Source organism: Trichechus manatus, unplaced genomic scaffold, assembly GCF_000243295.1.
Source record: "Trichechus manatus latirostris isolate Lorelei unplaced genomic scaffold, TriManLat1.0 scaffold00076, whole genome shotgun sequence".
Taxonomy (NCBI): Eukaryota; Metazoa; Chordata; class Mammalia; order Sirenia; family Trichechidae; genus Trichechus; species Trichechus manatus.
This window is the reverse complement of record NW_004444012.1, coordinates 9,125,162-9,147,462: the sequence shown is the minus strand read 5'-3', so window position 1 is coordinate 9,147,462 and position 22,301 is coordinate 9,125,162. Positions and strand designations below refer to the sequence as shown.

Sequence of the window (22,301 nt, the reverse complement as noted above, 5' to 3'; positions counted from 1 at the left end):
TGGGGAAGTCAGAGAGATCAGGTATGGTTTGGGGACAAGTGGTATTCGCATTGTGTCATCCCCGCCGCCAGCAATCCAGAGTGTAAACTCCAGGACAGCACAGGCTGCATCTCAGCTTTCATTGCTCCACGCATCTGACACCTGCCTGTTTTCCCGTCCTCAAACCTGTGCAGCAGAGAACACAGCGCCCAGAGGAGTGACAGCGCCCCCTAACGGCTCCATGTGGGATCACAGCTCCTACCGCCAGAGCTGACCCAACACAGACCCCAGCAGCTGGTCCTAAGGATAGCACTCTGCCTGGCATGGTCTCACTTACTCTCTACCCCACCCCGAGAGAACGTTCGCTTTGACCTATTAAGCACTTACGCTGTGTTGGTCATTGTTCTAGGCATTGGGATACAGACGTAGGCTTTAATGAGTCATTAATCACCCCAGGCCGGGAAGTACTCGTCATCGATAATGGGTGTCAGACCGCGAAGGATGGATGAGTGGCTGGCAAAAGTAGGGTGCTAGAGGGGAAATATGATGCTCCAGGTGCCAGAGCAGGTAACGAGCCCCAGCCCCTGGCATCCACTCAGCATTTAGTGAGTGGCTACCATTTACTGCAGATGGAGGGAGTATGGATGCGCTGCTGGAGCCCAGGATGACGCAGTTCTGTAGAAGCTTACACCCAGTGGGAAGCCAGGTGAATGAAGCAAGGGGGTGCTCTGTGCCCAGGTCCTCTTAGCAGACACAGGAATGTGGAGCAGGGAGAGCCCCCTGATCCGGGTGTGCGCGGGTTTCATGAAAAAGAGCTTAGGTTGAGGGATGAGTGGTGGGCAGGTGGTCTAGGCTGAGAGCACACGTACAAAAACATGAAGCGTGAGAATGGGCCCCATCAAAAGGAGCCCTAACCTTCTAGAGTGCTAGTGTGCCTGCGCTTCTCAGTCTGATCTGCATGCTTGCCTCGGGGGTGTGCAGCTACGGAATTCACTGAGCTGTAGGCTCATGTAGGTTGTACTTCAATTACTTAGAAGCCCCAACCTCTTTCACATTCCCGTTTCTCTGCACAGCCCTTATCACAGTCTGCTTCTCACCCTTCTCTCCCAGGCAGCTCTAGGACCTTGAGAACTCACTTAACCATACTCAATCATATCACCGTCACTGGTGAAATAGGGATAACAGTACCTAGATCACAGGGCCTTGGAAACCCTACAGGGCAGTTCTGCTCTGCCCCACAGGGTCGCTATGAGTCGGAATCAACTCGACGGCAGTGGCTTTGGTTTTGTATCGCGAGGCTGTGTGCAGAGACAGTAAGTTGAGCTACGTAAAGCACTTCCACACTGTTTTCTACGTGCTTGTCTTGACAAGTCAAATTTCTGATGACTGGCAGTGGCTGGGCACATAGGAGCTCAGTAAATTATTGAATGAATAAAAGAAGGATTTTCTGGAGGACCAGGAGAGGGTCAAAGAATAAAGTTCAACTAAAGGCTGCATTCCTGTGAAGAAGCCAAGGTTTCTGTGGGTGGGAAGGGACACAGCTGGTGACCTGGGCCAGATGGGACCCCCATTACCAGCCACTAGACCAAAGGGAGTTGGTACAAGAGACCAGGGTTCAAATCTGCAACCTTCCCCATCTGCACACTGAGAAGACTGCCCCAGCTACTGACCAGGCTTGCTCGGAGGCTCAGACCAGGAAGAAACAATCCTACACAGCAGCACTGTGGCCTTGGCCTTCTCGCCCTCCCCTCTGGTGGTCAAATTTGACACTTCTCTCCACCCTCAGGGGCTGGGACAGTTTCGGGAGAGGTAGGAAAACCGGCTGAACAGGGTGGTCAAAGCCTGAACTGGTTGGACTTGGAGAAGACAGAACCATCTCCCCCCAGCAACTGTGTCCTTTCCTTGGCCCAGAGAATGGAGGCAGAAGCCCACAGACCACACCCTTTTATTACTCTGTGGGTGGACTGGGGCCTATGACAGGGTGGGGAGGGGGTGGAGGTGTGATGTGGAGGGAGGAAGGGGTGCAGCCACTCCCTCCTCTGCCCCTGGGCCTTTTCTGGCTCTGTAGGCCAGGCCAGGCCAGTTGGGGATGGTCAAGGTCAGAACTCAATATTGGAGGAAGAGGAAGAGGAAGAGGAAGAAAGGAGGCAGCAGCCATACAGCGGCCTTCCACTCCTCTTCACCCACCCCACGGCATTAAATAAACAAAAAGCAACTCTTTATAGCACAAAATATACAGAGATCCTTCCCCTCTGCCCAGTCCAGGTTTGGAGGACAGGGTTGGGGGCCTCCAGCTTTTGACACTGTCTCAGGTTCTCCTCACACCCTGAGGTGGCCATGGGTAGGGGCAGGCAGTTCTGAACAGGAAACACATCGTCAACTTCCTCTGAAATCCGAGGCAGGTGGTTGAAGTGACAGGTCCATCTGCGTATGGGACTCCTGGCTCAGGGGGTTTTCCTGTTCCAGACCCTTGAGCTTTCTCAGAATCACCTGGCCCAAGCTCAGCTGAGGCACCTCCAGGAGGAGCTGGAGCCCTGGCCTCTGAGCAGAGTGGGCCTAGGGGACAGGCAGGGGGAGTCTGGTCCCAAAGTTTTCCCCAGCCCAGGCCTCCATCTCGGCGAGGAAGAAGCAAGGCCAGGAGACTGATGAGCACCCCAGCTAGGGCCAAGGCAGCTCCCGGCTCAGAGGGGTCGGGTTGTGTGGTTATAGACCAGGTGCTCCATGTCCTCAGTGGTGGAGACCGTGGAGTTGGCGGGGGTGGGGGGTGGGGGGTGGCGGTGGCGGTGTCCGCGGAAGCCCTTTCTCTGGTTCTTGAAGAAGCAGTAACCCAGGATGGCCACGACCACCACGATGCAGACGGCCAGGAGCACCGCAACAGCCACCTCCACGGAGCCTGAGGGGAGAAGCAGCAGGATGAGGGGCTCCTGGTTCTGATGCCCACCCCCACACTCTATCCAAGGGACCAAGTCAGAATGGTGCCAGCTGTGGAAGGCCATGGGCACCCAACTCAGACCTCTAGCACATGAGGAGGCTGACACTCCATTAGGAGCTCAGAGGTCTAGGCTCCAGGTGGCTTTACTTGAAAGAAGCCTGGAGAAAGGCCTGGGACCCTGATGGCAAATACCCGGCATGCGTTTTATTCTAGTTCCTCCCTTGGCCATGGCCGGCATCACTGTGTGATTGTGGCACTCTGTCCCTAGATGCAACCTCAGGATCCTCAACACAGCTTAGGTAGTCTCCCCTAATGATGTGGAGGTGATCCTTGAATTGATACCTACTTGTCAACCTCAGGGACAGGGCAGTACAGGGCTTACCTATGCTGGGGACGGGGTCTTCTCGGCGCAGACCGAACACATCCTTCTCTGCAAAGTGATGAGGGGGGAGAGAGCAGTCAACACTAAGGGCTCTGAGACCCAGCTGCTCCCCAGTGCTCCAGATCCCCTGTAATGGGTTGAATTGTGTCCCCGCAAAATCTGTGCTGGAATCCTAACTGGGCGGATGGTGTTTTCTTTGTTATGTTGATGAAGCCACATCAGTGCAAGGTGTGCCCTAAACCTAATCACGTCGCAGCTATACAAAGAGCCAATCAGACACAGAAGCAAGCACAGGTCGGGGAAGACAGATGTCATGCAAAGGTCGCCAAGGAACTGAGGAACCCTCCGGGCTACAGAAGCTGAAAGAGACAAGGATCTCCCCCCTAGGGCTGATACCCCTATAGCTGATGCCCTGAATTTGGACTTCTAGCCTCCTGAACTGTGAGAAAACAAATCTCTCTTCTTTAAAGCCACCCACGTGTGGTGTTTCTGTTACAGGAGCACTAGGAAATGAAGACACCCCCTGCTGCCATCTCCCCCACGCCCACTCCAGGCACTCTGAGAACAGAGCAGAGGGCTCTGGCTAAGCTCTGCCTCTCCCATTTCTGCCACCACCCCCCGCCCTGCTCACTGGAGATGCCGCGACAGGACTCGAGACACTGCTGCTCCTCCTCGAAGTTGTTCTTGTTGCCATGACAACCGCCATAGGTAAAGCGGGCACAGTGCTCGGTGAAGGGGTTGTAGTACCAGCGGGGAATGTTCTCCTGGCAGAGTCCCGTGTCTGGCAGGTCCACGCAGTGCCCTGGGGGAAACAGCAGGCAGAGGGGCGAGTGACTTCAGGGGCCTCCCAGCACCACCCACCGAGCTGCCCACCACCTCCCAATCCCGCCTCGTGCTGAGAGGGGGCCGTGGCTCACGGAGCCTCAGGAGCCCAGGGCAGCGTTGCCAGAAGCAAGGGACACAAATTCTGGACAATAACCCTGGGCACACAAGTAAACTACACCGCTCACAGAGTTATTTCCTTCTCCATTCCCTCCCAACTTTTTGACTGTGCCAAAGAAGCAGCCTCAATTTTCTAACACGGGCTGACCTGCCTTTTTAACCAAGAGGAGGGGCCTCAGGCCTAAGCCTTGGCAGGCAACTATGTCCAGCTAAGACTGATGAACACTGCTTTATTGTATTTATTTTTATCGTCGTTCTCCACTTGTGGCAAGTCATAGCTGCTTTCCTTTATGTAGTGATGTGAAATTTCCTTTTAAAAATACATTAAAAAAAGAGTTGATTTATAGAAAAAATATAAGTAACATCTCAATGCTACATGGGCACGGCTGAAGTGATGACAGTCTTAGGACAATGACCGAGGCCGGCGAAACGTGAGCCAGAGAGGACAGCCCAGGAGCCAGCCAGGGAACACGCTGCTCATCTGGAGAGAGCTGCACCCACCTTACAGGCCCCTCCTGAGCATGGTGGGATACGAGTGAGGCTGGAAGGGCAGGTTGGCAGTGCCAGCGTCTGCCCTGACCCTGGGGGTGGGGGCTCTCACCTTTGTCACTGGGGAAATGGAAGCTCTGGAGCTCGTCGAAGCCGCTGGTGTCTGCAGAGATGAAAGGTCAGAGGCTCAGACCCAGTAAGGGTCTCCCAGGGGCGCAGGGCAGAGATGTCAGGACCCCCCACCCACCCGCTGCACACCCCTCTCCTCCCTTTCCCAGGCCTCACATTTGTCACAGGTGGCCTCGTCGGAGGCGTCAGGACAGTCGGGGGTATCGTCACACTCCAGGAAGCTGTCAATGCAGCAGCCATTGCCGCAGCGGAACTGGGTGGCCTGACAGGTGCCAGAGCACACTGGGTGGGGGCGGGACGGGTGGGGTGAGGTCACGCAGGAGCACAGAGGTCACCACCCGTCCAGCCTCTGCCCCAGCACAGCATCAACGCATGCCCGCTTTTCCCTTCTACCACCGCCTGGACCTCCTACACAGGAGCTGGGCAGACCCTGGCAGGGGGACGCTGGGCCGGAAAGGGCGAGGCGGGTGATCCCTCCACGTCTCATTGAGGCAGGAATGGTCAGGGGTGTGGACATCAAAGTGGGGGGGGGGTCCCTGGCGGGGGTGTGGGAAAGAGGGAAAGGAGCAAAGCCCACCTGGATGTTGCCTTTCCACGGAGGGTCCTGGGAGAGAGAGAACAGAGAAGTGAGGGGAAGCAGGGCCAGGCCCCAGCAGAGATGAGACGGGCGCGGGGGGCTGGGACTAGGGACCCCCACCACCCACCTCCCTCATCAGTGAAGAGACTATCCACCCTGGGAAGCTCGCCCGAGCCTCCCAGCGGCCTTCAGAGGCCCACCTTGCACGTCCCGGCAGGCTAGCTTGCACTCTTCCTCCCGGAGGTAGTTGTTCTTGTTGCCCAAGCAACCGCCGTAAATGAAGCTCTTGCAGACCTGCTCCGTGGGGCTGTAGTACCAGCGCGGGAAGGCGCCCCGGCAGCGGCCTACCTTGTAGGACGCCAGGCAATATTCTGGGGGGAGGGGAGCGTGTGAGAGGGGGCGTTCGGAGCCAATCAGCGGAGCGCGGCTCCCAGTGCTGCCTCGCCTCCCCTCCCGCTCCCGCACCTTCTGTCTGCTTGGCAGACAGCACAGTGATCGTCATGTTGGCAGTGTCGTCTGGCTGGTCTGAGTTGGTCACTGTCAGCTGGAACAGGTAGGTGCCTTCCTGGAGTCCCCAGAACTTTACGTGGTCCTGGTCATTTTTCTGTAACAGGAGTGGCCATCAGGCCAGACACCACCTGATGACCCTGGGCTTCTCCAGGCCCTCCCTGTCACACATCTACCCCTGGGCAGAGCAGAGGGAGCAGGCACTAAATGCATCCTCAGCTTCTACCACCCGCACCCCGTCCCCAGCCACACATCTACCCCTGGGGAGAGCAGAGGGAGCAGGCACTAAATGCGTCCTCAGCTTCTACCACCCGCACCCCGTCCCCAGCCACACATCTACCCCTGGGGAGAGCAGAGGGAGCAGGCACTAAATGCGTCCTCAGCTTCTACCACCCGCACCCCGTCCCCAGCCACACATCTACCCCTGGGGAGAGCAGAGGGAGCGGGCACTAAATGCGTCCTCAGCTTCTATCACCCCACCCTGTCCCCAGCCGCTGGCTGGCCAGTCCTCCTGAGAGCTAAGCAGGGCCAAGGACCCAGCCCAGCACCTCACCTCTATCCTGACGGCCGTGTCGCCTTGCAGCAGGTACCAATCTGCATTCTCCTCACTCCTCAGCACCAAGGGTTCCTGGGGCTGCACCTTCAAGTCCATGCCTGCCCAGGCCTTGGGGACCCGAGACTCTGAACAGAAGGGGAGGTTGGGTCAACTCCCACTGTGGACCAGGTGTCTCCTGGGGGTCAGTGGATCAGTATGGGTGAGACCTAGATCCTGCATGGGATGCAGGCCGGAGCTCACAATTAAACGATCTTTTTTGCTCTTTACTACGTCTTTGGTATGTTGAAGACATTTTTATGTTGTAAAACCTTTTTTTTTTTTTTGGAAGCAAATTACTAAACAGCATATGCCATCTGTCTGATGGGGGTGGGGAATATATACATATATATTTATGGAGCCCTGGTGGCACAGTAGTTAAGAGCTCGGCTGCTAACTAAAAGGTTGGCAGTTCAACTCTGTCTTACAGGGTCATTATGAGTTGAAATTGACTTGACAGCAACAGGTTTTTACACACACACACACACACACACACACACACACACGTGGAGCCCTGGTAACACAATGGTTAAGCACTTGGCTGCTAACCAAAAGGCTGGTGGTTCAAACCCTCCAGCAGCTCTACGGGAGAAAAGACCTGGCGATCTGCTCCTATAAAGATGACAGTCTAGGAAACCCTATGGGGCAGTTTTACTCTGTCTCACAGAGTCACTATGAGTCAGAAATCGACGCGGTGCACACAACATACATGCATACACACACATATATATTTTTTGGCTTGTTTCTGTTTCCTACAATAAGCAGGTATTTGTGCTAATTGCTTTTAAAAAGTTAATGTAACAATATTTTCAGAAAGCCAAATAAATGTGTGACTGAACCTATCACCCCTCACTCTGCTGGCCAGAGGCTGGGGGAGACCCCTGACTGACCACCTGGATAGAGCCCTTAAGCACAATCGCTGGGCAACAACATGGCAATCCCACGGTGCCCCAGGGTGAGCGGCCGAGGGAAGAGGGTGCCTCTATCACCACTGTGAACAGACTCCACATCCAGCAACAAGGGGTCCTGAGGGAATCATGCCCTCCCTCAACCTGAGGCTTCTCCACTCTCAACGTTAGGGGCTGGGCGAGGGAGAAAAGCATACAGCAGGATTTCTGCCTGTAGTGGGTTAAATGGTGGCCCCACAAAATACATGGCCATATCCTAATCTCTGGAATGTGACCTTATCTGGAAAAAGAGTCTTTGCAGACATAACTACGTTAAGGATCTAGAGATGAGATCAGCCCGGGTTATCTGGGTGGGCCTTAAACCCAACACCACGGCAGAAAAGACAGAGGTGGAGGCAGAGATTAGGCCCAAGCCAAGGAACGCCTGAACCACCAGAAGCTGGAAGAGGCAAGGAAGGGCCCTCCGCTAGAAACTCTGGAGGGAGATTCTGGACTTCTGGCCTCCAAAAACGAGAGAATAAATTCTTGTCATTTTGAGCCACCTAATTTGTAGTCATTGGCTATAGCAGCCACAGCAGAGTCATATGCTTCCCTTCAGGAGACCACAGCCCAGTTGGGGAGATAAGATAAAAGCACATGGAACCCCAACACAAGCAACGTGGGCTAAGTGGACGGGGACAAGGCAGGGGACGTTCGGGGAAGGGAGAGGCCCCAGCAGCCTAGGGCAATAAGGGAAGGCTTTCTGGAGGAGGGAGAAGAAGGGATGTCTTTGTTTGGCTGTGAGGAAGATGTGTGGTGTCCTTGATGATGACAGAAAACACGATTAACCAAAGCAAGGAGTTAGGAATTTGCAAGGCTAGTCTGGTGGACAGTAAGGAGACGAGCTAGGCTGGGACAGACCTCAAAGGGTCTTGGATGCCAGGACATTTGGACTTAGGCCCACAGCAGGAGTAACATTTAAGTATTTAACAACTGGGTTTTTTTGTTTTGTTTTTTGGTACAGGAAGGGGAGAAACATTGGCCGTGGACCGTGGAGCAGGGTTCTGAAGGTCCCAGTGCACCAGACACTGACCTCCTGGATGCATGGCCCTGGTCCAGGAACGCTCAGGGAGAGGCCAAGAGATTGGGCAGCAGGGGGCCCCAAGAGCTCTCTGGGCAGCGGCAGCTGTTAACACATTAGGAAGTATTCCTGTGGGGGTGGGAGGTGAGCGAGCAGTGCAACGCGAGTGGTGGGACTTAGGGAGCCAGCCAAGGAATGGAAAGGAGGATGTGAAAAACAATGCCGCAGACACTTCAGCCTCCTGGGCCTGACGGGGGCTGGGGAGCCAGGGCACAAGCGGAAGGGAAACCAGACTGAGAGGGAACATGTGTATTCAGTTATACAGAAGTTGGACTGGAGGGAGGAAAGACCGTCCAGAGAGGAAGTCAGCAGCAGGCAGTGGGAGATGTGGTGGGAGCTCCAGAGGGGCCAGGGCTGCAGACAGATCTGGGGTCACGGTTATTATATTCGGTGAAGGCACTGTGCTACGTGCTTTAGATTCTCATCATCTGCACTCGATCTGTTGTGGTATTACATGCCCTGTTGTTGTTGGTTGCTGTCGACTGGAGTCGCTTCCGACTCATGGCCACCGCTCGTGTGCAGAGTAGACCTTTTGGAAGCAGATCACCAGACCTGTCTCCAAGGCGCCCCTGGGTAGGTTCGAACTGCCAGCTACTAAGGCTGACTTAGTAGTCAACTGCTGAACTGTTCGCACCATCCAGGGAACCTGACCTAGGTGCTTTTACCTGCATTGCCTATCTCAGGAGCTGGAAAACCATGGCCCACAGGCCAGATCTGACCCACTGCCCATTACATTTTTAAATGGTTGGCCAAAAAAAAAAAAAAAAAAAAAATCAAAAGAAGAATAATATTTTGTGACATGTGAAAATTACATGAAATTCAAACTTTGGTCTCCATAAATTGGAACACAGCCACACCCATTCATTTACACAGTCTACGGCTGTTTTCCCACTGTAACAGCGGAGCCGAGGAGCTGCGATACAGACGGTATGGCCCACAAAGACTAAAATATTGACTATTCGGACCTTTACAGAAAACGTGTGCTGGCCTGTGTCACCTACCTTCATAACCACCTGCCACAGCTGCATTCCCAGCTCTCTTGACAGGTGAGAAGTTACACCAGGTTAAATGGTCTGCTCAGGGTCTCAGTCACTAACCAGCAGAGCTAGAATTGGAAGCCAGGTCTGTCTGACTCCACAGCTCCTGCTCACTCCAAAACAGTGGGCTGTAGATCACAGATCCGCTTAGAGGTGTGATTTCGATTGCTTTTATAATCTTGGGTTGTTGTTTTTTTCTTAGCTTAGGCAATAGACTTACATGATACAAAATTTAGAAAGCACAAAAGGGTAGTGAAAACGAAGGTCCGTCTTCTTCTTCACCCAGGTTCCTCTCTCTAGAGGCCTCCACTTTTACCAGTTGTGTGTGTGTCTGTGTGTGAATATTCGGAGACATTCTTTGAATTCACAAGCATGCAAGTTCTTCATCTTGTTTTTCCCTTAATACATATTGGAAATGACTCCCTAGCAATACATAGCCTCCTTTGTTGTTGTTGCATAGTATTCCACTGTATAATTTATTTTACCTTTCTGGAGCCCTGGTGGTACAGTGGTTTAAGCGTTTGACTACTGTCATGGTTTGAATTATGTCCCCCCAAAAATGTGTGTATCAATTTGGCTGGGCCACGATTCCCAGAATTGTGTGGTTGTCCTCCATTTTGTGACTGTCATTTTACGTTACAGAGAATTAGGATGAGATTGTATAACACCCTTACTAAGGTTACATCCTTGATCCAATGTAAAAGGAGTTTCCCTGGGGTGTGGCCCACACTACCTTTTCTCTCTCAAGAGAGAAAAGGCAAAGGAAGCAAGCAGGGAGTTGGCGACCTCATACCACCAAGAAAGCAGTGCAGGGAGCAGACTGCATCCTTTGGACCTGGGGTTCTTGTGCAGAGAAGCTCCTAGGCCGGGGGAAGACTGATGATGATGAGGACCTTCCTCCAGAGCCGACACAGAGAGAAAGCCTTCCCCTGGAGCTGATGCCCTGAATTTGGACTTGTAGCCTACTAGACTGTGAGAAAATAAATTTCTCTTTGTTAAAGCCATCCACTTGTGGTATTTGTTATAGCAGCACTAGATGCCTAAGACAACTACTAACCAAAAGATCAGTAGTACAAATCCACCAGCCACTTCTTGGAAACCCTGTGGGCAGTTCTACTCTGTCCTATAGGGTCGCTATGAGTTGGAACCGACTCGACGGCAACAGGTTGGGTTTTTGGTTGACCAGTTCCCTGTTGATTTAAATTAATCAATCCTTTCTTCCTTCTTTCTGCTATTAAGAACTAAACCATGCTGCTTTAGGTTTGATTGTAACATTCAGTTATAGGGTGTGTTGACAGACATGTAGATTCTTTCCAATTCTTTGCTATTAGAAACAATGTTACAGTCAGTAACTGGCTAGTCAGTTGTTCTACACATGTATAAATACAGCCGCAAGATGAATTTCTAGAAGTGAGCTGTGTCAAGGGTTATGTGTATTTGAAGCTTTGATGGGTACTGTTAACTTGCCCTCCAAAGAGGCTCTACTGAGGGTTACTTCAAGTGTTTTAAGAGTAAGCACATAGGAAGAAGAGAAGGTAAAGAGATAAGAACAGCTGGCAGGAGGCTGAGTCACAGGGATCCCTCTTTGATGAGACAGAGAAAACAGGGCCAGTGGGGGACTCAAAGAGTCACAGACCGAGGAAGGCCAGGGCATAGTGTGACAGCAAAGGGAAGGGAGGGGAGAGTTTCCATAGAGAAATATGTCAAACGGTACAGAGGATTGTTGTTGTTATCTGTCAATTGTGACTCATGGTGACCCCACGTGCGCGGAGTAGAACTGCCCCATAGGAGTTTCAAGGCTGTGACCTTTAGGAAGCAGATCGCCAGGCCTGTCTTCCAACACGCCTCTGGGTGGGTTTGAACCACCAACCTTTCGGCTAGTAGTCTAGTGCTTAACCGTTTGCTCCATCCAGGGACTCTGGTACAAGAGAGAGGTGTACAAAAATGCCAAAAGGGGAACTGGGTTTCAGGGGTTTTGAGGAAAGAGGACAGGGAGTGTGGGAAAAGAAAGTGCCTGTCTTGATGCAACTCCCAGCCCAGTGGTTTGGCTGGTAGTCAGGGGAGGATGGCCGGCCGGGCCCTAGGACGGGGCCCTAGGACGACCGCAGAGAGACAAAGCCAAGAGGCACGGCAAGGGGTCGCTGAGCTGGGAGGGCCCCATTCCTCCCTCTTTGCATTTTACAGAAAATAATTGGCTGTCTGAAACAGGTCTACCTAGCAGAAGGCCAGCCCCACCAGGCGCCCAGGGTGGGAGTGGCAGGCAGGGTGATGCAGCAGAACTTGGGCCAAGTCTGGAACGTCCCATCCCCACATAGCTCTGTCCTCTCAAGCCCCAAGGACCAAGGGGCAGATGCCCTGCCTTGCCACTCCCTCCTCCCAACCCCAAAGAGAGCAAAGGGCTCAGTGGCAATAAACCAACCCCTCCCCCAGCTGCCAGACCTCAGAACATCTCCAGGGAATCACGGACTCTACCTCCGAAGGCCACTCCTCCAAAAGCATGAGAGGGGAGGGCAGAAGGGGCGTGGAGGAAGGAGCAAGCTCCTCCAGCCTCCCAGCTCAGGAATCTGGACTGAACTGGCCCGGCCGCAGGCGGAGAAAAGGGAACAAACAAACCAACAAACCCACCCTGGGGAGGATTTCTCTAGCCAACTCAAGAATCAAAGGTCTAGATGGTGTAAGCACCAGCCTCCCCTTGCCTGCCTTGCCCCTGTCCTCCCAACCTCCCAGGATGCCTTTACACTGGTCTTGGCCACCTCCAGCCTCTCTAGCTGGACTCAGCTAAGAACGGACCCCCTAACACACACAGCTTCCCCCACTCCCCAAAGCAAGGTCCAGCTTCTGAAATGCCCCAGGAAATCCCCGCTCCACCTTCATGTGCCAAACAGGCCAGTCCTGGGGGTTTCCAGATGTGGAAGGTTGGTCCCAAGGCCATGTGGCCCCAGTCCAGCTAGCTCTCTGACCAGACCGCAGAGTTTGGGGCTCTGGCCCTGGAGTAGAACTTCTGCGGGGCCTCTGTTGGAGCAAGAGGGGCCCAAGCAGCGCAGGCCAATTAGAGCCCTCACCACCTACACATCCGCCACTTCCTGAGGAACAGGTTCTAGTCCTGGGCCAGTGGGGCTTGGGGCCCAGCCTGGCCCAGAGATGGTGGCCCCTCATCAAAGCCCCATCCCATTTCATCCCATCTCTCCTCAGAGGCCCAAGAGAACCACTGGAAGGCTAGGGAGAAGTGAGGCCCTTAGCCTAGGGGAGGGATCAGCCCAGGAAAAGGCCAGAGCACTGATAGAAGAGTCCCTTCCTGACTTTGCAGAACAGAGACCACTCCCAGACTCAGACCCCGCCCAGTCCTGGCCCCTGCTGGGTTCTCCTGCTCTGGTCTGTCCCCTTCTGGGCTGTCTCAGGTCAGAGTGTTAGGTTTCTACCAGGGAAATGGTCTGATAGGAGGTGACCCTGTGTTGGAGTCACAAGTCTACCATTTACAGGCATGTTATCCTGGGGAAATTACTTAATAACAGAGTTTCAGTTTCCTGATCTAAAAAGTAGGGTGACCACTATTAGCACCCTTTTCAGAGGTTGTTGTCACGAGGCCTATGTGAGAGAATGTGTGGGGCAGCGCTCAGTAAACTGTAAGGTGCTAACAGAACCGTCAAGACCTGCCTCTGCACTAGAGCCCCACCTGGTCAGAACAGCAGGTAAAGACAATGGGGAGCAAAGGTCTCTGGAGGGGCTAGGCCCCCACTTTGAACCCTTATCCCTGGACGTAAATAAGGTGAGTAGATAACTTGACTGCCAGATCTTAAGCAGGGAGAGCCCTGTCTGGCTCATTCTAGAAGTCAGCTGGGTACATGAACTCAAGCACACACACACACCTGCTGGGACAGCTGACATCCCTCCCCTACCAGGTACACATACCAAGTGAGCTGACTCACCAGCAACCCTCCTCACCCCCACCCCAGAGCCTCAAGGCTATTGTGTCTACAACAACTCCCCTCCACTCTTTTGGATTTGCATCATCTTCAGACTGGGCTTGCTCTTTAGTCTCTGGGGTCTGGTGGTCCGTCCCAGACCACCAAAGGGCCAATATGTCCTGGGAGGTGGGGAGCACGGAGATGCTACCCAGTCCTAAATCAGCCAGTGGAGGAGACTGTCAGCAGGCTCATCTGACAGGGCCTCGAGGTACCTAGGGCAGTCCGTGGCCAGAGGCACCTTTTCAGACAGCTCACTCCCAGGCTCAGCCTATCAGGGCCAGAAGTGAGGAAGCCTGGGGAGCCGCCTCTTCTCTCCCATACATACACACACCCCAGAGCTGAAGGCCTTCCTCCATCACCTCTGAACATCGTGAATTCAGAGTCTGAACTACAGGATGTCACCCTCCCAAGCAGGGCCCCTTCCTCTATTTACTATTTTATGCTGCCTATTTCTGAGGAGGAATTGTCCCCAGGCCTCCTTAATCAGCCCCTTTCCTGAAGTCCTCCAAAGCCACCCAGCCCGGCACCCTGCTCCTCACCTCCAAAGCCCTGGGTCTGAAGCTCCCGGTAGGAGCTGTAAACCTCCCGCATGACGTAGTTGACGAAGCCCTCCCTGGGCGCGAACTTGCACACGAAGTTCTGCTCGTAGAGGCAGTTCATGAGAAAGCAGGAGGGGGTGTCGTCCTCCAAGCCGTTGGGCCGCAGCTCCACCAGCGCCAGGTTGCAGCTGTGTGTGGCGCAGCAGGCGCGGACGCAGTCCCAGTCGCGGCGCACGGTGGGGGAGCCCAGGAAGGTGGCCCCGTTGCTGACCGAGGCCTCGGTGTCGAGCACGAAGGCAGGCACCCCGGTGGTAAAGCGGTTCAGGCAGGCGGCTCCCGCCGGCGGCCCGGGGGGCAAGGTCGGCGGTCCGGCCTCGGTGCCCGGGAGGCCGAGCGCCCACAGGAGCCACACCGCGGCGGCGGCAGAGACGCGGGCCGGAGCGAGGCGGGCGCGGGCCATCGTCCTCCCGGGGGCCGTCGCCCTCCTCCCGTGGGGGGTCACCTTCACAGTGCGGGCCTCTGGCCTCTGAGAGTGCTCGGGAACTGAGAGAGGGGAGGAGACAGAGGAGGAGACACACCTCATCAGCCGGGGAGACCTCGAGGGAGGCGGTCGGCCGGGAGGAAGTGAGGGGGAGGGCGGGGAAACACCCGGCACCCCGCGGGTGAAGCGGGGTTCGCGGGCCCGGCCCTCCCACGCACAATCCCGCGACCAACCGCCCGACGGACGTGCAGACGGACGGCTAAGAAACACACGTACCCGGACACCAGCACGAGCGCAGAACAAAAGGCCAAACATGCTCCGAGCCCGCTCCGCCTCCCGCTCCGGGCCCGGGTTACCTGCGCAGGTGAGCAGGGTGGGGCCAGGTCCGCCGGGGTTCCGGTCCCGGCTTCCTGCGCGGCTCCGGCCGCCGCTTCCGCACCGGTGTCCGGGGCGTTGGGGATCAGCAACTCCTCGGCGTAGCTTTTGGTGAAACTGAGTCACCGCGGCGGGGGCGGGGCAGGACGTGATCCCCTGCGCCGCCAGCCCCGCCCCGGCCGGTGCGCCCCGGCCCGGCCCCCCAAGCCCGGCTTCCGGCCGCCCTTCCCCGCCGCCCTGCGGTCTTCCCTCCCCCAGCCCGGCCCCCCGAGGCGCTGCGAGGCGCGCGGGCGCCCTCCTTTGGCCGCGCCCCTTCGAGGCTGCTCTTCGCCGACTCCGCCGAGCCCAGCCCCGCGAGGGGCCCCGCGCTGCAGAAGAGCACCCCGACCCCACGGCTGGGACGCTCCGGCGAAGTCGGGCGCGCAACAGCCCAGCGCTCTGGGGCGGCTGCCCCCCGCCTGCCTTTCCTGTCCTGAGCAGCATTCCCAGCTTGTGGAGGGGTTGGGGGAGGAGAGACCAGGGAAAGCCCGCTGCAAATGACCTGGCCGTCGGTCACCTGCCCTCGGGAAATCATTTCCATTTCTCTGAGGTAAGAGAACCTTTGATTACGGAGTTCGGGATGCCTGTTTCAGTGTGACCGCCCTTGCCACCATCGGGAAGCCCTTCGTTCTGCCTCAGTGAGAAACTGAGGCAGTTTCCTGAGTCCAGGCTTAGCTGCTTGACCCACAGTGGCTCCCTTTTGTTTGAGGTCCTTCCTCATCTTGTATTAAAGTTTACCTTCCCGTCTCTTGTCGAAGGGGAGCCTCTGTTAGAGCGCTTTGGCCCCCTTCCCTGGAGTTCAGGTTCCCTCACCTCTCCTGGTTAAGAGATGACCGCTTTTTCCGCAGTGAAATTGCCATTTTCATCCTCCCTAGAAACTTAAAGGTTCTAGTTCACCAAAGTCACTGAGTCAGTGCCCTTCACAGAACTTTGCAATCCTTGAAGCCAAGCTCATTGCTCTTCCTGAGTGAAGAACTCCTCTTAAAAGACCATTCCCTTCAGAACAAGATCGGTCCAGTCCACGCTCTCCCAAAAAAGAAAAAAATCCCACACCTTTTCATGATGGCTTAACGCCCTCCACCCTGTGGGATGGGTCTTCTCCATTTCTCACCTAAGGCAGCTTTACCTGGTGGTCCTGTAGCCAACTCTTTGAACCTTTCCCTTGCTCAACTGCGGGATCCCCCAGCTGCCCACATCGTGGGTGTTGACTGTGGGAATCTGGGGTCTGTGTCTTCCCTTCTCTGGATTTTCTGGACTTTTCCAGAGCCCCTGGCACAGTGGTGGACATAGGGCAATGACAGTATGCTGGGAATGGAGCAAATGATTGTGCAGTTACTGAGTGTAAAGGATTTAGTTTTTCTCCACTGTACCTTTAATACCTTAAACATACAAGGACCCTAGCACAGGAGAATACAACCTTACGGGCATTTCGTTTGTGTATGTGTCGCTCAGTTACAAAGACCTGTGTTTATCAAGCACCGACAGTGTTCCAAACCCTTGTTTCTTAGCACTTCCCACACTCTACCCCATTTCGTACTCAAACCAAGGACGTGGGTACCATTTTTATTTCCATTTTACCAATGAAAAAACAGTCTCAGACAAGTGAACTAACTTAGGTCGTGTGGCAGCTAGGTGGCAGAGCAGGGATCGGAGCCCAGGGAGGCTGACTTCGTTGCTTCAGTGCCCAAACATTCACTGTGCTTGCAATTCTGACTTCATCTGGAGGTTTCACCCTCTCCTCAAACTTGCTTGGGACAAAAACTCATTTTCAAGTGGTAAACAACCATCATTTGTTGAGATGCCTACTGTGTGCTAGGTGGTATTAACATACGATTGCTAATGCTCACGACAACTCAGAGAATTGTTTCCCCTTTGCAGAGAGATTCAGTAGCTCCATCAATGTCCCATAGTGAGGAGTGTGAGACAGGGTTATATAGGGATTGGGTTTGTGGGCTCAGAGGCAGACTACTGGGTTCAAGTTTTCATCAGCCACTTACCTGTCTGTGTGACCTTAGGCGAGTTATCTAACCTCTCTGTGCCTCAGTCTCTTTGTATATGAAATGGGGCTTCATAGGGTCGTTGTGGGGATAAAATGAATTAATACAGGTCGAACACTTGATGCCATGAGTGCTCTATAAATGTGACCTGAAAAGAAAGTGACTGAGCCAGGGTTTTATCCCACGATTCTCCAACATGGAAACCCTGGTGGCTTAGTGGTTAAGGGTTCGGCTGCTAACCAAAGGTCAGCAGTTGAAATCCACCAGGCACTCCTTGGAAACTCCATGGAGCAGTTCTACTCTGTCCTATAGGGTTGCTATGGGGTCGGAATAGGGTTATTCTCTGACATAAAAAAACCACACTTTTCCCACTACCTTATGCTGCTTCTCACATGTAGAAAGAAAACCTACACGTGAGGGACAAAGACTGTAAAATCATCCATCTGTGTTGAAAGTGATTGTTATGAATCGAATTGTGTCTTCCCAAAATACGTGTTGGAATCCTAACCCCTGTACCTGTGCATGTGATCCTATTTGGAAACAGGATTTTTCTTTTGTTACATTAATGAGATTACAGCAGTACAGGGTGAATCGTAAACCTAATCACTTCTGAGTGATAAAAAGGCCAGAATAGACATATACAGATACAGGGGGAGGACAGACTCTAAGGAACCCCAAGGAATGCCAAGGATGGCTGACAGACACCAGAAACTGTGAGAGAGGCTCACAGAATTGACCCGGCCAAGACTTTAGCTTCCTAAACTGTGAGAAAATAAATTTCTGTTCTTTAAAGCCTTCTACTTGTGATATGTCCATTATGGCAGGACTGGATAACTGAGGTAGTGATGGTATTTCAATGGTGAGCATATGGTGTAAGATTTTCTTGTTTCTAGTTTTTAAGATATTTTCCAAGTTCCCTTTAATGAGCACAGAATGCTTCAATATGAAGAAAAAAACACATTATGACAACCTCCAAAACCCAAAAAAAAAACCAAACCCGTTGCCGTTGAGTCGATTCCAACTCATAGCAACCCTACCATCCTATAGCACAGAGTAGAACTGCCCCAGAGGGTTTCCAGGGAGTGGGCTGGTGGATTCAAACTGCTGACCTCTTGGTTGGCAGCTGAGCTCTTAACCGCTATGCCACCAGGGCTCCACATATTTAGCCTCAAATCTCTCTTCTCTCTACTTTTCCCCTGGTCTTACTGCCCCAGTCACATTGGCATTATCTGTGCCCCTGCTTTTCCTTGGGCTTTCCTTACAAACATCCAACCAGCCCTTAAGTCCTGACTCTCTTCCTTGGTAGTCACTCACATCCATTCCATCTTGTCTATTCTCACTGCTGCCCTTGCCCTGAGCTCGGTGCCAGATTCCTGATGGACTCCAGGCCACCCTGCACACTGCCATGTGATTCCTTCCTCCAGCCCTGCCTTCATCTGCCCTTCACCCGTTCAGACCCTCAGTGACCCCAAGATCCTCTCTGGAAATGTGCCCAGAGCCAGCTATTCCCTGGATGGATTCATAAATTTGGTTTGTGGAGAAGCAGAGAGTTTCAGAGCTTGTAGGGGCCTTAATGAAAGCTCTTTCCGTTACATATAGGGAACTGAGGCCTAGAGAGGTACCTTGATTTGTCCAGAAACACTGAGCTAGAATGTGGCAGAGTCAGCTCTAGACCTCAGGTCTCTTGACTGCCAGTCCTGCGCCCTTTCCACTATTCTGAGCTGCCTTCCTGCAAAGCATTTCCAAATGATCTCATTTTCTAGTTCTATATTGCAGGCACAAGGGAAGCTATCTGGATGAGTAAGCTCTTTTGTTAGACCATGTGGCTCATCTTCCCTTTGTGAACTTTGGGAAGAGAGATGGTCTGGGTTTTGTGCCACAGACTTCACTCCTATTTGCTACATCACCAGTACTGACCATTGTTCTTAGGAGTGGATAGTTCGGTGACACTACTTAGTCCTTAACACCACTGCTTGAAAAGGAACACTGAGTGCCTTGTCTTGGATGGTGGCCTACTGGCATCTCTAGGAAGGTGTGGTGGCTTGTCTCTAAAAATGGCCCACCAACAGTACCCCTTTGTACTGTAACTTACTTTGACCAATAAAAAAAACCAAACCCGTTGCTGTCGAGTCAATTCTGACTCATAGCAACCCCGTAGGACAGAGTAGAACTGCCCCATAGGATTTCCAAGGAGCGACTGGTGGATTCGAACTGCCACCCTTTTGGTTGGCAGCCGAGCTTTTAACCACTGCACCACCAGGGCTCCACTTTCACCAATAGGATGTAGCAAAAATGGCACCATGTGACTTCTGGGCCTCGGCCTTAAGAAGTCTTGTGGCTTCCACTGTTCCCTCTTGGAGCCAGTTGCAATGTAAATAAGTTTGACTACCCTGCAGGAAAGGCCACCTGAAGAGATCAAGACCTTGGAAGACGAGAAACTATGAAGGGAGAGAGAGAGGCCCAGTTAGCTCCCAGTCATTCCAGCTACCCCAGCTCAGGAGCTGGGTGAAACCATCTTGCATCCTTATTCCCAGTTGACTTGCCCCAGCAGAGACTAGCTCTCCCTGCCAAGCCCTGCCCAAATGGCAGAGTAGTGAGCAAATAAACGTTGTTTTTGTTTTAAGCCTCTAAATTTTAGGGTGTTTTGTTACATGTCAGTAATAACTGAAACAGAGGGTAATATACTGTCAAAATGACGTGTTGTAGGCGTCTGACCTCTTTTAACTTCCAAGGGGGAAGGAGAATCAAGATCAACAGCCCAAGGCTGATTCCTCTGAGTTGGAGGTCAGGCATGCCTCCACCCTTCAAACTTTTCACCAATTCTAACGCCATCCATCCCTCCCATGGCACTTCCTACTTCTCTGCTGGATTTGATCATACAAGAATTCACAGACTGTACTCCCGATTATGTAGTTTATTAGGGAAGTAACAGGTTATAATTCAGGATCAGAAACAACTCAGGATAGAGTTCTTCGGTCAGGACAGACTCTTCTCAGCCATGCCTGTAAGGCATGCCTCTCCCTGGCCCTTGGCCTCTGCCCTGCTCAGGCAAGTGTTACAAAGCTCTTTTAGCTCTGCCGGAGGCACCCCACCCCGCCAGCAAGCCTCCTGCCCGAAGGTGCTCAACTCTCTCACCTGTGGGCTAGGAAGACCACCACCCTGTCTCCTGCCTGTCTCCTGGTTCTGCTGTCACTGCTGCCACCATTTCTCTGCCACTGCGTCACGCCGTCTTTTCCATCTCTGGCGTTACAGCTTTCTCTCTCTGTCTCCTGAATCTAGGAAGTTCAGCGCAGGGATCCCAGGTCCAAAGGATGCACTCCACTCCTGGCTTTTCTTTCTTGGTGGTGGTGAGATCCTCCCTTCCTGCCTCTGGGATTGGCTCATTTTAAATCCAGCAGGATGGCAAAACTGACCAATGCCCTCATTAGGGTTCCATACACCTTATTTGCATGGTACCACCCCCACAAGGGTGCCATGTACCTTATTTACGTTATTAGCAAGCTATCCAATCCCCTTGGTGAGCCACATACCTCATTTGCATAGTCCCACCCAGTCATTTGGTGAGAGTTACAAAGACTGTGGCTAGAAGAGCTGCATTAAGTAATTCACTGCACTGTATGTATTTACAGAATAAATTTTTGTTTTGGCACTCTAAGTAAAAGCCCACTAATTCCCTTGATAACACAGAAACAAGGATTTTTCTTAAGGAACTGGGGGAAAAGTAATACAGGCCTGTATCTTCTTTGTTGCCCTGCCCTCATATGGTCCTTCAGTCCTGGCAGCTTTTTCCTCCCATCTTGTCTCAGGTCCTGAGCTCCTTTATCGTGGGCAAACTTACTGATGAATGGTGACACACGTAGGCCTGTGAGATGTGTATCAATGCTGAGATGGAGGAATGTAAATAAGGAGCCTCACACTACAAATAATGGACAAAACTCATTTGTGTGCCATTGAGTTTCACCCTGTCCATGCTGCATGCTCAAGCAGAATCTCACCAAGCCCCAGTTACTAGATGAGCAAACAGGCTCAGAGAGGCTCCTTGCAGCTGGGTGTTTGTGCGTGAATCTGTCTGTGTCCCTGTATAGGCATCCTGTGAAGTCTGCATCTTTGTGTCTCTCCAATCTATCACCAAGTTCTGTCAAGTATTACTTCCGAAATAGCTCTCTGGTCTGTCTACTTCTCACCATCGACAGAACCCCCTTCCCCAGTCAAGCCCTACTGCAGTGGCCCCCTGACTATTTCCTTGAACGCTTCTGTACCCTCTGATCCTTTTTCCACATAAAAGCCGGCATGCTCTTTTGGAAATTTCAATCTGAACATGTCTGCCTGCCCAACCACCATTGCTTAAGACTCTTCAATGATTGCCCAGTACCCTTAGAATGGAGACAAGACTCCTCAACGAGCTCACAGAGCCCTACATGGTTACCCACCTCCCCTTTCCTGCCTCATGGCTCACTTTTCTCTCCCTCCCCGCTCTGTTTCAGCCCCACTGACCTTCTCTTAGTCCCTTGTACTCACCATTTCCCTCCTGCCGCAGTACCTTTGCACATGCTCTGCCTTCGGCCAAGCCCACTCTTGCCGCCTCTTTGCCAAGTTAGTTCCTACTCACCCTCAGAACTCAGTTTAAATGTTGCCGCTCACTAGGTCACACCCTCACTAGTCACTCATCAGCACCTCCTACCTTTTCTTCACATCATTAAATGCAGGTGTAGTTTTATATTTATTTTATTATTTGGTAATGTGTGTTTATTTTCATACTAGACTGTAAATTCCAGGAGGAAAAGGATTGGTGATTGAGCATAATGCTTGGCCTACTGGAGGAGCGCATACAATCTTTGTTACATGAATGAACAAAACCCAGCGACTCTTCTGATCCTGTTCCTTTTCCTGAAAGGACCCCAAACCCTTGGGAAGGTAGGAAACAGAAGAGGGATGGAACTATCATAATAACGTCTGTAGGTCACAGAATGTCAAAGTAACAACTGTGTCTACAGGCTGTGTTAATAGGGGTAGGTAGAGGCCTCCCTACCCCTACTCATCTCCATCCTCTTCTGGACTTCTACCATTTTCCAAAGAGAACAGAAAGGCAGCCACTGCAGAGAAAGCCCAGGGCCAGGATTCAGCAGACCACAGCCTCACCAGGAAGGCAGGGAGAACTGGAAGGTGAAGAGAGGGAGGGAACGGATGTCTACTGAGAAGGGACTCTGTTTTGGACACCATGCTGAATGTTTCCATACATCCCTCATTTAATCTTCCTAACAATTCCACTTTGCAGATGAGAAGACAAATTCAAAGAGGTTGTGAAACTTGG

At 52.8% G+C, this 22,301-nt stretch overlaps 1 protein-coding gene across 1 annotated transcript; it reads right to left on the bottom strand.

Moving 5' to 3' along the window:
- Nucleotides 1–1,940: 1,940 nt before the first annotated feature.
- Nucleotides 1,941–14,679, bottom strand: SPINT1 (serine peptidase inhibitor, Kunitz type 1). The gene is made up of 10 exons (XM_004380640.3): nucleotides 14,099–14,679; nucleotides 6,491–6,618; nucleotides 5,896–6,034; nucleotides 5,631–5,801; nucleotides 5,431–5,457; nucleotides 5,010–5,135; nucleotides 4,837–4,887; nucleotides 3,925–4,095; nucleotides 3,294–3,341; nucleotides 1,941–2,872 (listed from the first exon to the last, which is right to left on the bottom strand). Exons 1-10 carry the CDS (start codon nucleotides 14,556–14,558, stop codon nucleotides 2,661–2,663), a joined length of 1,533 nt encoding a protein of 510 aa, XP_004380697.1. The 5' UTR covers nucleotides 14,559–14,679; the 3' UTR covers nucleotides 1,941–2,660.
- Between the last annotated feature and the right edge of the window lie 7,622 nt (nucleotides 14,680–22,301).